The following is a 16,673-nucleotide window of genomic DNA, read 5'->3' as shown; positions in this document are numbered from 1 at the left end:
TTTGAGGGGAGCTGAAATTAGATTTTTGTGTAAATGACTCAAGACATATTTTATGCATATTGTCAGTTCATATTTGGTGCAGCTCCTATAAAGACTGCAGATGTAGTAATGCTTCATTAAATAAGAATAGTTTGTGGTTAATGCTAAAATTTATTGAGAATAAAAAAACATTTTTGTACAGTGTATGTATTAGGTCTGTCATTGTTGCTGCAATAATATGAATTTTCCATCTGACGGATAAGTCTTTTTTTAAGAAAAAAAATTATCAATATGGAAAAGATACATTTTTCTTTATTAAATAACTCTTAATAAATTGGAAAACATTGTCGAATATAAGCGGTGCCATTTAGTTTCTATCAGTTTTTCTGTTTTGATTTTTCAAAACCTTTTTGCCTTTTGTCAGGCAGTTTGTCCCCTCGCAGTTGCCGTAAAACAGGAGGATTTGTGGTTGACGGATTTTTATGTGTTGTTTTAGTCAGGAAAAGACGGTAAATAAAAAAAATATTTTATATGAAACTCTTCGGTTATATAAGCCTTGAGCTTTGTTAAACTATTATATTATTGTAGACTGCTATCACATAGTAAAACCTCTCATAAAAAAGATTAAAACACTTACTTTTGGCTTAGAAGTTTAGATTTCCAAGGAGCCCTGAACGCAGCAGAAGTAGTCAACGGGCGAGCGTCAAGATGGTGGTATGTGTGTGTTTCTGGGGTAAACAGAGAATACGTCCAGCTATTTATAGACCAGTTTTAACTTTGCACTTTTGTCTGTTGCACGACAGAAATTTGGCCTCCAGTTTAAAGCCACTTTGGAGAATGTAACCAATGTGAGACCACTAGGTGAAGACTTCCGCTGGTTTTTAAAGGTAGAATAACTATTGAGTTAGCATGCTATTTGCTAGTTTTCTCCTATTTGCGCACTTTTCTCGTTTATTTGTGAACCAAATCAGGAAACACGAGTGCATTACACAGGTGTTTACGTTGTCAGAGCTGTGTAGCTGTCTTCATTCACAAGACTGACCTGTAGTGGTTGTTCTCCTTTGACTCTGATTAAACTAAAGAGACTTTTAAATAAATAGCCCTTTAATTTGAGTTTCTTTTTCCTCCCCGTTTTTCCTCTTGCTGTGTTAAACTACTACTGCTTATTCACAAAATAAAGTTTGTTTGTTCCATTCTCATTCAGCTGAAGTGTGGAAACTGTGGTGAGATTCCAGAGAAATGGCAGTATGTGACCCTGGTGGTGAGAATGAAGCTCTTTCTGTTCACTTTCTTCCTTTAATAAGCCTGCTCATATCATCAGTATACCAACTCTTTGTTTTTGTTGCGTGTGTGTCCGCAGGAAAGCGTGCCACTAAAAGGAGGCAGAGGAAGTGCCAGCATGGTGCAGAAGTGTAAACTCTGCAGTAGAGAAAATTCAATTGGTACGCAAAAGTGTGCCGGTTCAGTTTGACATTTTCTGTATTTTAAAAACGCCGGATCGATCAAAAGTCAACTTTTTCCTTACAGATATCCTGGGAGACACAATTACACCTTATAATGTAAGTAACCACCTGTTCTAATGCAACACCACAACACACACAGAGCTTTGACACACTCGTACTACATCTAGTGTAGCTGTTTTAAGTTTAGTTTTGATAATGTCGGTGTAAATGAGTTTCACTAATACTACTCAGAACCAGATCATCAATAACTTCCAGTTGTAAAAAAAATGTCAATAATTAATGTTGTTGTTTGTGGTGCTGGTATTGTGTAAAGTTGCACAAGACTGTTGTAAGTGTGTCGATATTGGCTCTAATGCAGCGATGTTTGCCCATATTTAGAACTTTATTAAAATTCGCAGCACGTGTAATAATCATGTCAGAAGCAGCAGATTGAGTGTTGTATTTTTCCTGCCCAGTAAATTAGCCCTAGCCTGGTTCAAAGTTCTTCCAACAGGCTGCAAAGTTTTAGACAGACGGAGAAATCTGAATTTCAGAAAAGGAGTTTCAGGTTGTTTGCGTTACCCGCAAGTACAGGATTTCGACTCGCTTCTCTCTGTTCCGACACTTCCTGGACACGCGGAGCGAGCCGAGCTCCAACTCTGTCGCAGGTAGGCCGTCTCCGTGGCAACAGGCTCGTGTGATGAGGTCTGCTTGTGCTTCTAAACTCGAGTCGCCTTCAAACAAGTCAGTTCAGCTGCGACATGCGCCAAAACTGGACTCGGATCGGTCCTAAAGCTGCCACCATAGAATCGTTGTCCCGGGAACACGTTTGATTTTTTTTTTTTTCAAGTGTCTGTGGGCAAACACTGATATGATGAGATGCTTCAAAAGGTGCTGTGCAAGACCATTTAAAAGTTACAAAATTAGTTAAAAAAATATGCAAATTTTTGTTTGGAGTTGCACTGAATTAGTATTTACGAAACATTTGCAGATGTATGTAACTGCGTAACATTCCTGCGGATTACGTGCAGATTTCTTCATTGCAGTTTAGCCCCAAAATGTCTTACGTAATGTCTTAATTTGATCACACTTTATTCTGCTTTTTTTTGTCACCGGTCACAATTTAGTTTCCCAAAGTTGCCTCAAAATTTATTCACACTTTCTGACCCATGCAAAGTGACCTGAGATGGGTTCGAGGCTGTGCCCGCTACGAGCCCGACTGATTTGAGAGACGGTTTGTCGCAAGATCCTTTTGAAAATGTTTAGAACTCCCGTCTCCCGAGGGAACCGACAGCCTCCGCGAACGCTCCGAGGCCCTGAGGACACTTCGCTGCGAATGAATTTGCTGCCAGCAGCCCGCTGAGATGCTCGCTTTAGCCCCATTTAAAAACAGTAGCAGGTTTCGTGTTCACATGTGTTTTTAAACGCGGCTCTGTGTGTTTTGTTGGGGTGGAGGCTGAGGACAACGAGACCTTCAAGATGATGGTGCAGTTCGAGTGTCGGGGTCTGGAGCCTGTTGATTTTCAGCCCCAGGTAAGGAGCTAGATGTTGTGTGCGCCTCACGTTTCAAGCACAAAGTGTTTTTGTAGCTGATCCAAGGCTCCAGCTGACAACTGTTTTTTTATCTTTTATTGTGTTGATTTTATGTCTTAGATTAAGGAACAGCTGCTTCTGTTTAACACAAAACGAGTTACTTATAAAATAATCAAAATCAGATTTTGTGCAGCTGATTTTAAAACAACAGCAAATGTAACAGAATTGTTCAGTCTGATGGGAAAAAAAACACAGATCCGGTGTTAAATTCCTCCTAACTCAGAGAGTCTATAATCCAGGGGCAGATGAACGCCTGCCACAAGCATCTGACACTAAGAATATTTCATGACACAGCAAAATGACCCCCCATGTTTCTTCCTCCAGGCTGGCTTTGCTGCAGAAGGAGCAGAGACTGGATCACAGTTCCCTGAAGTCAACCTGCTAGAAAAAGTACGTACATCCTGTCCCTCCAGTGATTATTTCCTTACATATTCAATCACTCTTTAGTTCTCATTGGCTATCGGAGAACTTTTCCAGTTGCGTTGCTTCCTTTTTCTCAGACACTCCAAAAATCTCCTTCATTTTGATTCTTTCAGGACTGGACGGACTACGACGAGAAGGCCAAGGAGTCAGTGGGAATCTACGAGGTCACACACCGATTCATTAAGTGCTGATGTCCTCGTGTGAGGAGCCCGAAGGAGACGCTGCAGCCGAACATCCTCAGTCCTGCTTCCTGTTACCCAGCATGCTTTGGGCGCAGAGATGGCATGACTTGATTCATGTCGAACAATGAAAGGGCGCTGATTACCACAACAGACTGTTCGTTCACACGTCTTGGACTGATCGGTGTGTTCACAAATAAGACTTTTTTGGGGGGCTTTTGTCAGAGTTTCAATAAAAAGGAAGGGAGGACGTTTTGACTTCAGATGCTTCTTCACTTCTTTTCCTTTTAAAGTATAAAACGTGAGTGCTTTGCTTTTTATAGGACTGGACAAAAGTGTCTCACAATATAACAAATAATGTACAAAACTATTCAGCTACAGAAGAAAAACTAGTGGCTGAGAAGTCACTGAAAGATGTTGAAGAGTAGTCTAATGGCTCAACATACTTATACCTAACTTCATTTTCATATATATATCTCCCGCTTTGAAAAAAAAATACAATAAAACAAAATGTCCTTATTTTTACCTCCACATTTGATCAGTTTCTGTGCAATAAAGTTGAATGAAATATATTTTCTTTGAAAAGGAACAAGAGGTCTCACTCTGAACCTTTTTTAAAAAGGTGTTTCTCCAATCAGATCATGCAGTTGCAAAAAGTGTTTTGGAAAACTGTAATACAAAACTCATACTAAATTCAGTTAGAATAAATTTCATGAGTATATTTGTTTATATTACTCTATATTCATGCTTTACAGACGTAAAAAATTAAGCAGTGCATAGCTGTGAAAGGATTTGAGGCACAAAAATACAGCATATTTGTTTCACCTCTAAGAAAATGTTATTTTAATTTAATTTATTTTTATTTTTATTTTATTTTTTTAAATTTATTTCAAACATGTATACATAACAAAAAAAGATAATAAAAGTAATAACAAAAAAATAAATAAAAAGTAATAAGAAAAGAATTTAACAAAATGTAACATATTTGAAAAGAAATGGGAAGAAGTAAAAAACTTATTTAATCCCACCCTTCTCCAAAGCTTATTAAAAATAATAATAAATTCTTCTTTTTCCTTCTTCTTCTTTTTTCTGCACAGATCATCATTAAAGCCAAGAAGCACAATGAATTTCAAATACCAAATGTAGGAAACTGATAAAAGCGAAAATTAATCATGCAAAAGCTGATCAGTTCCCAAATTGAAGGCGTTTAAATAAACATTACCAAAAGAACAAAACATCTTGCCATAATGCAGTTTGAATGTCTGCCCAGTTTGGTTTAGATGTCATAAAGATTGACTCATTTTTACATGTATTTTAGGAGACATTTTCCTGTAATTCATGATTTCTGGAAGGAGAGTCGAGCTTTTCCCTAGGATTTTACCTCAAAGTGACACATCTGCTCCTCTATAGAGGATCTTTGTTGGTTAGGCTGCTCTTGAACGTTTTCTCAGGTCATTTGTGTCCTGCGCGCGCACGGAGAGCGACTTCAGCAGCGATGGCTCCTCAGCAGAAGAATAGGGTGTTTGTCATCGGGGTGGGCATGACAAAGGTGATCTTCCTGCATGCCGTCGACTCTCTCCGCACCGCGGATTGTTTGTAGCATTGTTAGCTAACTCCACACAGCAGCGCGCGCTACGTTAGTCTGAAAGTTTACCTTCAGTCTGCTTCACCTGCCTGGATGTCTGTGTCCTGATGCCTGTCCTGTCAGAAAGTTTAACAGACAGGTTTATCTGAAATAAAACCGCGTTAATACGGTTTGTTCATTGGGTCACCTGTTAAAACACCGACTTTTGTAGTGTTGGGTAACCATAAATCTGATCTGTGTCAACATTTGAAGATCAGAGTCCAAAGGTCTCAGTTGGGTTTCCACAGCTCCCTGTCAGACTAAACCCCAAGTTCAGGTCACTTATAGTTTACTGTCATCTTATTAAGACTTCCTAAATTTAAACAATGAAGAAGTAAACAACAACAGACTCCATGTCCGTCTCTGACCTGTATTAAATGAGCTGGAGGCCATCTTTGGTTGGACATTTAACATCATCTGTTGTTCTGTGCAAAGACTATTAAATGCTAATAAAGCTAACAACATCAGGAAACAAAAACAAGTAAACTAAAAGGGTGACGCTGACTTTCAGACCATTAGCTGTAAGCCAAAAGAAGCAAAAGGCTAGCTGAAAGCTAAAGTAGCATATGAAAACAAATAGCTGCAGAAGAAGATTTTAAACACAATTTATTTGGACTTGAAGAGATCTACGTGTATTTCTAAGAGGAAATTATTCGTGAATCTGGATATTTTGAGAAGGATAAAAGCTAGAAAAACCAAAAGTCATAGCAGCCGTCTCCTGAATGAGCTGAACGATTTGTTCCATGAGCAGGTAAAGTGGCACAAGGTGTAGAGAGGTAGATGAGAGGGTATGGACCAAATTTTTGGGGGTCTACCACTTGACTTTTTTGTTCCATAACCCTCAGGATCATTTAAAAAATGGGTCCAACCTCAGCAGCGATGGCACGTTGTGAGAGGCCTTGCTTATGCAGCTCAACAATCCTACCACGTTCAAAGTCAGTGAGCTTTTTTGCTTTTGCCATCAGGAGGTCTTGATAGTGTAAAGACTTGACAGAAAATGACATGGAATCCAGATTTTTGCACAGCTTTTGGCTTTTAAAGACTATGGTCTTAAACTTTTGATCAGCTGAAAAAAATCATGTTTGAGTGTAAATGCAGTTTTCAGTTAATTCACCGCTCAAAGGTTCTTGTTTCTTACTCTGATTCCTTCCTTTAACATTGTGAAGCTCGACTTAGAACCTCCTTAAGATCCAATAGTGCAAAATGCAAATTCTTGCAATTTTTTGACTGGTCTTAAGATTTTGATCAGGAGTGTAAATACCAGCAGAGCCGAGCAGAGTCCACCTGCAGCGTTCTGTACCGCAGGATAAAATAAACCTTCTCTTTAACATCCTGGTTACTTTTATCTGTGGCAATCAACACTTACAGGTTTATAAACTTCAATAAGTACTGTTACTGTCAATAAACTACTTCCTGTTAGGAGCAGACTATAAATAATACATTTGATGCAACAAAAATAAAAAATCTGAAAGTCCAAGTTTCCCCCATTTAAAATAAGTTCCATTAAAGGGATATTTCAGATCTTTTGAAGAAGTGTTCTGTGTAAAGGTTACCGAATTTTCCGGACTATAAGGTGCACTTAAAAGCCTTAAATTTTCTTAAAAAATGACAGTGCGCCTTATAATTCAGAGCGCCTTATATATGTAAGAAGTTGTAATGTTTTAGTACGACTTTGGTAAACTACAAAGCTGCACTGCTTGCAGCATTAAGGCTCAGTTATAGTCGATGCGCCTTATAGTCCGGTGCACTTTATCTATGACAAAAGTTTGAAAATGGACCATTCATTGACAGTGCGTCTTATCATCCAGTGCGCCCTAAAGTGCAGAAAAAACGGCATCATCTTACCTGTTGTAACAACCTGAGTTTGGAGAAATTGAGTTTAAATCTGAAAGGACTGACGAGCTAACAGCTCGTTGGAACGCAGTCAGGACCAAAGTGGCCCGCTGCCGTCTTAAAACACTTCCAATCCAAAACTACACAGGGCTTTTTCGCAAACGCCGTTAAAGGGGGAAGTACGGTTGCCGGCAGGTGCAAACACACGAATGTGTGCATTTCTTTCTCCAAGAAAGAAATGCTGCAGTCACAGGGAAGAGACGGAAGCAAAAACATACAACCAGCAAAGCAGATGCAAAGAACATGTTTGTGTGAGCTGCTCTGAAACTTTAACAGTCCAAGTTGTTTTAGGACGACAAACCGCTCGAGTCGCATCGAAGAGTAAATAACAGCTTGTCAGATGTGACACCCATCAGGAATATAACCATATTTCTATGCACAGAAACACAACGCTAACTGACGTCTGATCACTTCAGGACATTTTGGGGGTCACGTTTTGACCTCGATGGGCGATGAGTTGTTGTGAAGAACGAGCATCACAGTTTAGGAGTTGAGTCGGTGTGAATCCGTCACTTCAGACATTATAACAACCGTCTTCTGATCTGTTTGGCTTTTCTGTGTTTTCGCTGCAGTTTGACAAACCCGGAGCCAGAGAGAACTACGACTATCCTGAAATGGCCAAAGAAGCAGGTATTCGTTTCCACGCGTGTATGCCATTCACTCATTCTTTGTGTGGCAAGTTAAAATAGGAAACTGCAAAGGCGTCTGCAGCCATGTGCAGAACACGGTGGAGGCGCTATCATGGTTCGGGGCTGCTCGTCGATTGTAGACAAAGCTCCAAACGCAGAAAAGCCCCTTCACGTTTTGATCCAGAGTGAAAATGTGTATCTAACCTCCAAAAAGGGCGTTTAAATCATCCTTTACAACCCTGAAGTCTGCTTAGGGGACTTAAAAACTCGAGTTCAGATGTTTCAAAGTGGGGTTCTGTGGAAAGGCTGTGGACAGTTAACATCTTACCTGCTGTACATAGCTCAGGTTGGAGGGATAAAGCTGAAGCCCAACAGGACTGACGAGCTAACGGCTAGTCTGAGCGCAACAAAGACTCAAAACGGCTCCAATCTCAAAACTGCCACAGTGGTTCACGTGAATGATTCTTATAAATCTTTACACTGCCGTCAGTTTGACACGGTTGATTCTGCGTGTAATTTATTAGCGCAGAAGCAGCTAGCTGTAGCACTTCTGGCTAGAGTATTTCTGCTGAAATAATCACGTAATGTAATGTAAATGCATTGAAGCTGAGATAAAAGCATCTGCGTGAACCTCTGTGAGGCACGGAAGATGGGAGGGGTTTCACGACGGCACGTTCTGCTTTGACGTGGTTCCACTTCGCTCTTCTTATCGAGCTAATGGTGGCGTGTGCGAGCAGAACCTCTCGCGCGAAACGCCTGTCCCTCTAAGACAGCACAGGCTGTCTCTGAGAGTAAGGCATTTGTTTGTCATTACATTTACGTATGAAATGAACTGACAGGAGGAAATGAGACGATGTTTATCTGGAGATTCAGCAGTCTTATTACACATTCTGGTTGTTCTTGATGCGATGGAACGGTGTCACTTTTCATTTGGCAGGAGGTTAAACAGCTTGTGAGTGGGGTGAGAGGGACCTTCTGTAATACCGAAGGCTTTTTTTTCTTCCATCCCTCCTTAAAAAAAGGACTCTAAGGAGCCGAGTGAGACCATGCTGACTCTCAGCCATTCTCACCACCAGACTTCCAGCCTCGTTAGAAGCTGTGTTTTTGCTGCAAACGCTCATTTCCACTTGTGTTTTAATAAAACGATGCACCTTTTTTCACTTCTCTTAACCAAACAAAGAAATGAAAGATGGCTTAAAACATTTTTTCTCAGCGTCGTTCGTATTCGGATCAACCCTTGAATAAAACGTGCCATGTTTCCTCACCGTTTGATCCTGTTTCAGGTCAAAAGGCTCTCGCGGATGCAGGGATCCCATACGCAGCCATCGAACAAGCCTGCGTAGGATATGTCTACGGTAAGACTTGCACTTAATGCGCTAGTGTTGTACATTAATCACGTTCAGCGCACACGATGTGTACGACTGTATAATGCGTTTTTGTTTTCAGAGTAGATAACGTAAGTGAGAAATGACGTCCTGTTGTCCACGTGTTTCAGGGGACTCCACCTGCGGGCAGAGAGCCATTTACCACAGCTTGGGTCTGACTGGCATCCCCATTGTCAACGTGAACAACAACTGCTCCACGGGCTCCACCGCTCTCTTCATGGGCCGTCAGCTGATCCAGGGAGGTGGGTCCAGCAGGACTGTTTAACTGCTTAAAATATGATGATTATCTGATACGACAGCGGAAAGAAATCAGTTGTTTATCCATTTAGGTTAAAACGAAGTGTGTAAGATCAGTAAGGCCACTGTCCGGGCACGCCTCTCGTTGTTTCGCAGGTCTGGCTGACTGTGTGCTCGCTCTTGGTTTTGAAAAGATGGAGAGGGGCTCTTTGGGTGCCAAGGTATGCTTCTTTGTGCTTTACTGGAGCTAGAGCAGCATTAATACCAGTTACCTGACAGGTGTGGTCGTTGTTGTGTCTGTAGTCTGCAGTTTTTACTGACTCTGGTTCTCCTTGTTGAAAAGACACTACAGATATATGCGTTCCTTCAGTGTTGAAGAACTAATCTAACCTGTTTTTGCAGTTAACCTTTATTAAAGGGGTGTTGAGTAGGGCTGCATGATGCTAGGAAAATGTATCGTGCTGCATTTCAGCCTTTAGGATAGTGGGGATTCATCTGATTGCCAAACATATTATTTTTGATTAGTGTAATTCTTTGCGCACTCTGACATTACAATAATACTAATCTCCTGATGTACTGCGCAGCCCTATTGTAGTGCAGATTACTGGACTCTGTGTAATGGCACCTTTCTGTCTTTCTTTCTTTCTTTCTTTTCAATTTTGTTGTAAATGTATCCTCAGTTTATGGATAGGGTCAATCCAATGGACAAGCACATGGAGGTGATGATGGACCGCTACGGGATGGTACCTGCACCTCCAGCCCCTCAGATGTTTGGCAACGCTGGCAGGGAGCACATGGAGAAATATGGTAACCCGTCATCTATCCAGTGTATCAACCAGTACATTTATTATTATCATAAATTTAAAAGCTGTTACATTAATTTAGAAGGATAAACGGAGGTTGATGTTAGTGTTTTAGATATACAACCAGCGATTACTATCTGAGAATTTCATTAAAATCTGTCCTGTGGTTTATGAGATATTTTGCTAACGCTGCAGACAAACAAACAGACAACACAGGCATTCTCCTTCCCCTTTGGTGGCGGGTAAAAACAACACTCACAACTCAAGGGATGAACCACTTGTTGGGTCGACACGTAACGGACAACTTGGTAAAGAACAGATTTTTAAACTGGATCTTTAGGCTCTCTGTTACCAGCACCCGGTCATAGAGACACAGCATTTATTCCAATTCCTTTAGCTGAATCTGAAAAAAAAAAAACGTGCCGAAAAACATACTTTGGCGAACATAATAGCGTAGTAATCTCAAACTAACGAGGTGATTCCTGAAGAGTTATCCTAAGGCCCCCGCGTCAATAGAAAATAGTTCGATCCGGATCACCATCAGAAATGGAATCAATTGTTTTTATTTTTTTTGTGACAATCCCAACATTTCCTAAAAGTTCCTCCAAATCTATTTATTAGTTTTTTACCTGACAGACAAACCAACTGGAAACAGAAGGGTCACATGTAGGAGCAGAGAGAAGTTTTTAACAAAGGGGTTAAATGTGACCTTGACCTTTGACCCCATGACCTTAAAATCAATAGGCTGACCCATGAGGTTTCCAGCTGTTCAGTTTGACATTCCTACGTCACACTGCTGCAGAGTTGGAGCAGAGGACTGCCACCAAAATTGAATCACTTCTTCATTGTACCGTGTTTGACGTCTCCTGAAAGTTTCATGAAAATCCGTTCAGAACTTTTTGAGTAATCTTGTTCACACAGACAGACAGACAGATGAAAACATAACCTCCTTGGCGGAGGTACAAAAAACAAACAAGTAAACAGAAAAAAAGGAAAAACGATAAGAAAACCTGTAAAAATACTGATCAGGATGGCTTAAAAAATACAATTAGGCCTGGCTTATCTCCAAAAGCAAAATTATTTTCCAAATGATGATTGTGTCAAGATTTCTACACAATACTCAAAATATATTGTCTGGCATGGTTGTCATTTTCCTTTTACTTCTTAAAATGTATATTTTTTTCAGGCTCCAAGCCAGAACACTTTGCCAAGATTGCCTGGAAGAACCACAAGCATTCCATGAATAACCCGTAAGAGTCTGCGAGACTTCAGAATGAGACGGATTTGTGCTTTTTTGTGTTTGTCTGTGAATGTTAATTGGCCACGCTGCAGAGCTGTCTGGTCTGAGCTGGACTTTAATGCCTTATCTCAGACCATATCTGTCCACGTCCCTGCAGATATTCCCAGTTCCAGGATGAGTACAGCTTGGAGAAGGTGATGAACTCCAGGAAGGTGTTTGACTTTCTTACTCTGCTGCAGTGCTGGTAAGGATTTCAGAGCTTTACAGTCACTGGTATCTTTGGAAAATCCAACCCAACTGATAGGTGGAGACTAACCAGAGGTGGATGTTGCTTCTCTCTCATAAGCCCGACCTCAGACGGTGCTGGAGCAGCGGTTTTGGCCAGCGAGGCCTTTGTGAGGAAGCACCGTCTCGAAAACCAGGCCGTGGAGATCGTGGCTCAAGAGATGGTGACCGACCTCGCGTCCACGTTTAATGAAAACAGCTGCATTAAGATGGTAGCATCTGTGAAATGCTCCTCCTGGAATATGACAGGACCATATTTCCGTTCCAACACTTACGGGACGGTTTGACAAACATACATCAAGACCTGTTTCTGTCCAGGTGGGATACGACATGACTCGGCTGGCAGCTGAGAAGTGCTTCGAGGCTGCAGGTCTGAAGCCAGGCGACGTCGATGTTATCGAGCTGCACGACTGCTTCTCTTCCAATGAGCTCATCACGTACGAGGCGTTGGGTCTGTGTGAAGAAGGTAAGGCTGCAGCTCCTGAACCTTCACGCCAACTATTTTCAAACATGATCAGACGCTGCAGATTATGGAATTCATGCTTGTTCCTCCATCCTCCTTCAGGAACAAATACAGTGAGTTGCATTGAAATGGAATTTTGAGGCGTTTGTGTGTTTTTTTTTTTTTAATTTACAGGACACAACTGGCACTTTAAAAATGCAAAATATTTTTTATTATGAAACAAGAAATAAGAGCAAATAAAATCCAGAAAACCTGATACTTTATAGCGACACCTTTTGAAGTCAGTAAAGAAGAAAGTCTTTCTGTCTGTTCTTCATGGCGAAACTGCTGCAGCTCCTTCAGGTTGGATGGTGCTGCTTGGGTCCAATAATCTTTAAATCAAACCACAGATTCTCAGCTGGACTGAGGTCTGAACGTTAACCTTTCCAGGACCTTTTATTGGTTCTCCTTAAACCAGTGGAGTGTTCTTCAGCAGCGTGTTTAGGCTCATCGTCCTGCTGGAAGGTGGACCTCCGTCTCAGCCTCAAATCTCTAAATGACCAACAGGTTTCCCTGAAGAATTTCTCTGTATGTTGCTCCATCCATCTTTCCTTCAGCTCTAACTAGTTTCCCAGTCCCTGCTGATGGAAAACATCCACACAGCATGATGCTGCCACCACCATGCTTCACTGTAGGGGTGCTGTTTTCAGCAGTTATCCTTGGTCTAGTTCAATACAAACTGCGTTAGAGATTATATTTGTAGTTTTAGGTTTGTGTTTAAAGCCCAGTTTTTACAGAACAAATTGTTTGATCAGCTGAAACTACAGTATACTGTGGAAGGTCTCCATGCTTTTTCATTTCTTGTTTCTTGATGCAGGGACAAGTGTTACGTATTAACAGATACTGTACACTGTAACACATGCAGCCTAGGCTAATTTGCAGTGTTTAAAAGACGGACCAAAACGGAATACTAATGATATTTATTCTTGACAAGAAACTGCTTCAATTTTAATGTAAAACGATGCCAGTCAGAAATCAATTTCAAATTTGCAGTGAGAAAATTCCACATGGGAAAAAGTGAAAATGGTTCCTGGAGCTCCAGAGGGGAACCATCCGAGGAGCCTGACCATTTAGCATTTAAAAAAATAAGCATAAGGTTAGAGAATTTGACAAAATGTTCAAAGTTAATCTTATTCAGTTTCCTGAGAAGACGACAATGATTTGATCAGATGTAAACATCTCAGTTGCTCCATTGTTTATCATCCTTAGTGGTTTGAATGTTGTGGATGCTGCCAGAAACCAAGAACACACAGTCACTTAATGAGGAGAAAAATCAAGAATTACATAAAACTATTAGCAGCGTGAAAATTGCAAATAGTCTTTAAAAGTCTTCTAATGTCAGCGTTGATGTATTTGCCATGGATTCAGCGTCTGGTCTCTGATAACTTATCGATGCACTTCAGTCTGACTTTGTGCTGTAATTGCAGGTAAAGGTGCAGATCTGATTGACCGAGGGGACAACACATACGGAGGAAAGTTTGTCATCAACCCCAGCGGTGGTCTCATCTCTAAAGGACATCCTCTCGGAGCCACAGGTACGCAGAGTCTGCAGCATGTGGGTGGGCCGGCTGCGGTACTTCTTAAGTTGTTGACAACGTTTGAGCGGGGCTGCTTGGCAGTAATTTAGCCTTTCTCAATAAATGGACTTTCTTTTTCTGAAGTGCCATAAAGCGTCAGTCTTCAGCTTAAATACGTTCGAATTTTTATACGTTTTCATGGTCAAGTTAATACGAAAAATACTGAATTTGATGTCAAATATGATTGTAGAAAAATATATAATATATAAAATGTTGTTATTATTTATTTTAAAGCTGAAGGTCTCAGATTTTTATAGATTTCTTCCAGCAAAGTAATAACCTGTTTCAATAAATACACCAAGGCGAGTGAAGAATCTCTCTGCTTTGTTTTCTGCTGCAGCTCCTCATCTTTCTCTTACTTCTCATGTAACTTTTAAGGCATAATTTTACACACAAGGTTTCCTTTTACAGCTTTCGGGCCTTAGCTGATCACAGTACATCCTGACAGTAGTTTTTATGAACAGAAACTGTGTTTACATGGGACGGATTTCGTCAGTCTGGCTGTCATTGTGCACAAAGTGCCCCTTGGAGTATCTGTAGATGCAGTTTCCACCCTGACCACCAGGTGGCACGTGTCTCCCTCTGACGGCCGACTGCACTGGAACTGGGTTAAAGCCATCCCGAGCAGCTGGCTGTGATTCTCCTCTAATCTCCTCACATTTTTAAATCACTGAAAACAAGCAAACTGTGCCACTGGCTCACCTAGTTTGTGCAGAGGCTGAGTTCAAATTCTCTATCCACGTTGACACACAGCAGGGGCGTAATTGTACTCATAAGTCAGGGTTTGATGCAAGATAAAGAATCAAATCCAAACAATTGTTGGTCTTTTGGTCCTGTTGTAAACAACAGATCTCCCAGAAGCAGACACAGAAAAACAAACCCCTGCTGGAAGTCGGGAGGCTCTAAGGTTATGAACAGCAAAGTGGGATTTGTCAACTGGTGATTAAATTTCTCAGTTGACAATTAAACAATAAAAAAGTAACGCTGTATTGTCTTTATCATCTAATTTGAATTGTAAACAGTGTCTTGCAGGCTATTTGTCAAACAAAAGTTGGATAATTTCTAAGACTTAATACAAAAAAATTATGTTTATTTCAGTAACTTTGGACTTCATTTGATGCAAAATAAAAGGCAACATAAAACTGAAAACCACTTCTGAATGTGAAATGTTACACACTCAGTGTTCTTGTTCTGTTCATAAAAATATGGATCTTATTAAACGCCTGGTAGCATATTCAGCAGCGGTTATAGGATGCCAGAGGGCATTTCAAAATGTGTGAATTACGATGTAACGTTTTACCTCTGTATTGCTATTTGGAGTGTCTTAATTTATTTATTTGTTCGCACTTTGCTAGAAGAATAAAAACAGACCGTCTCTTCAACCTCTTAGTATTCAATCATGGGTAGAAATAAAACGAACAAGCAATCACCTCTTTAGAACCAAAGCAATAATGTTCAATTGGTGCACAGAAACAGTACAAATAAAAATGCTGAAGAGCTCAATAATATCACAATAGCTGCAATGAGTCTGTTTCTACTTTTTTCTTTTAAAAAGAAAAACATGATGCAAGCGATTGACAGAAAGATTGAGTCCTTTTTCTTAGTGAGGCTGTCATTTTATCACATTATTAGGGGTTTAATGCTTTATTCTTCACCGCTGATGTTTCTGAAAGTGATTTTTCTGCTTCATCATAATCAAGTTGAAAAAAACAAACTTGGTGGCTTACGTGACTGGAATGTAATGTTTCAGCAAGTAATATTTTATCAAACCTCATACGAAGAGCTGTCGGAGTTTTCAGACACACTGTAATATCAACAGTAAGATACTTTCCTTTTTTTTAATTTTTTTTTATTTGAAGCAGCGTTTTTTTTTTTTTGTTGTGTCATGTTGTGAGTACCATATTTCCCGGACTATAAGGCGCATTTAAAAACCTGGACCTGAGCGAGCGGTGGAGGCGTTTATACTTGTCGCTTACGTCGGTGCAGTATCCTTCCGTGAGTTTTGCACAGTTTGATTGTCTTTGTGATCTCTCATAGAGGGATCATATAAATGCTGATACAGGTGAACCAGCTCCGCTAGAGCAGCGAAATCGTTTATTTTATGTAGAGTGCGGCGCGCGGTCTGACGATGCGCCTTATAGTCCAGTGCGCCCTATTGTGCGGAAAATACGGTAAACGGATTCGAAATGACAACCTCTCCATGCGCCGAAAGTCCCGCTCAGATCTCAGGTCCAGCAGCGAGAGCTTTGTTTTCTCACCTCAACCATTATCACGCCGACAGTTCGTCCCGGATTTAAAGTGACCGCTCCTCCAGCTGGCAACGTCGTTCTCCATGAAAAAGACAAAACTCCTCTTTCTTCTCTCATCATGTCTTCTCAAACTAAATCTTTCTTATTTTAGGTCGGTTAGGATTCCCAAAATTATTGTTATTTGTTAAATGCCCGAATAATGAAAACACCTCCTCGACTTCTAGCAGGTATTTGTTCAAATGTAAGGAACATTCAATGTATAGAAAGGGCAAAACTTGTCAGGATCGCGGGACACAGAAAAGAACCCTGAGTGCAGACTCATGGTAAAAATAAACTAATTTATTAACTAAAGAAAAATAACAAAACAAAAGCTGACGGGGCAGCAAACACAAACAGAACAAAAACCAATAAGCACAGTGGAACAAAACATCTGGGAACTAAGGCACGGAGACAGCTACTATCAAAAAAGGAAAAACAATGAACCAGCAGATAGTGAGAGAAGTGACCGGGTTTTTGAATACTGAGGGTGACGAGGTAAGTAGAAACAGGTGAGTGGAGATAATTATGGACAGGTGGAGATGGGCGTGACAAGGAGGGCAAAAAGAGTGACAGGGGAGGAGTGAACTACTGAGC

The 16,673-nt window shown here is 40.6% G+C and overlaps 2 protein-coding genes across 2 annotated transcripts in view; both read left to right on the top strand.

The window, feature by feature from the left end:
* Window positions 1-479: 479 nt before the first annotated feature.
* Window positions 480-3,879, top strand: czib (CXXC motif containing zinc binding protein). The gene is made up of 8 exons (XM_017420183.3): window positions 480-693; window positions 783-866; window positions 1,184-1,240; window positions 1,340-1,421; window positions 1,507-1,538; window positions 2,877-2,954; window positions 3,339-3,404; window positions 3,551-3,879. Exons 1-8 carry the CDS (start codon window positions 688-690, stop codon window positions 3,626-3,628), a joined length of 483 nt encoding a protein of 160 aa, XP_017275672.1. The 5' UTR covers window positions 480-687; the 3' UTR covers window positions 3,629-3,879.
* Window positions 3,880-5,026: 1,147 nt separating this feature from the next.
* scp2a (sterol carrier protein 2a) overlaps window positions 5,027-16,673 on the top strand; it is a 52,263-nt gene continuing 40,616 nt past the window's right edge. Inside the window, exons 1-11 of the mRNA XM_017420151.3 lie at window positions 5,027-5,165; window positions 7,706-7,763; window positions 9,046-9,117; window positions 9,258-9,389; window positions 9,541-9,605; window positions 10,065-10,191; window positions 11,374-11,437; window positions 11,585-11,671; window positions 11,774-11,924; window positions 12,031-12,178; window positions 13,642-13,749. Coding sequence (XP_017275640.1) covers window positions 5,112-5,165; window positions 7,706-7,763; window positions 9,046-9,117; window positions 9,258-9,389; window positions 9,541-9,605; window positions 10,065-10,191; window positions 11,374-11,437; window positions 11,585-11,671; window positions 11,774-11,924; window positions 12,031-12,178; window positions 13,642-13,749 — 1,066 coding nt within the window. The 5' untranslated portion in view covers window positions 5,027-5,111. The remainder of the gene's footprint in view (window positions 5,166-7,705; window positions 7,764-9,045; window positions 9,118-9,257; window positions 9,390-9,540; window positions 9,606-10,064; window positions 10,192-11,373; window positions 11,438-11,584; window positions 11,672-11,773; window positions 11,925-12,030; window positions 12,179-13,641; window positions 13,750-16,673) is intronic.

The sequence above is a fragment of the Kryptolebias marmoratus genome, linkage group LG20 (genome assembly GCF_001649575.2).
Source record: "Kryptolebias marmoratus isolate JLee-2015 linkage group LG20, ASM164957v2, whole genome shotgun sequence".
Taxonomy (NCBI): Eukaryota; Metazoa; Chordata; class Actinopteri; order Cyprinodontiformes; family Rivulidae; genus Kryptolebias; species Kryptolebias marmoratus.
Note: the sequence above shows the minus strand (reverse complement) of the source record. Positions and strands in the feature narration are given on the sequence as shown.

Excerpts from the sequence above, each read along its gene's own strand:
- czib (XM_017420183.3), top strand. Across the intron at positions 867-1,183 it reads ACTTCCGCTGGTTTTTAAAG|CTGAAGTGTGGAAACTGTGG; the intron begins GTAGAATAACTA and ends ATTCTCATTCAG. Across the intron at positions 2,955-3,338 it reads CTGTTGATTTTCAGCCCCAG|GCTGGCTTTGCTGCAGAAGG; the intron begins GTAAGGAGCTAG and ends TTCTTCCTCCAG.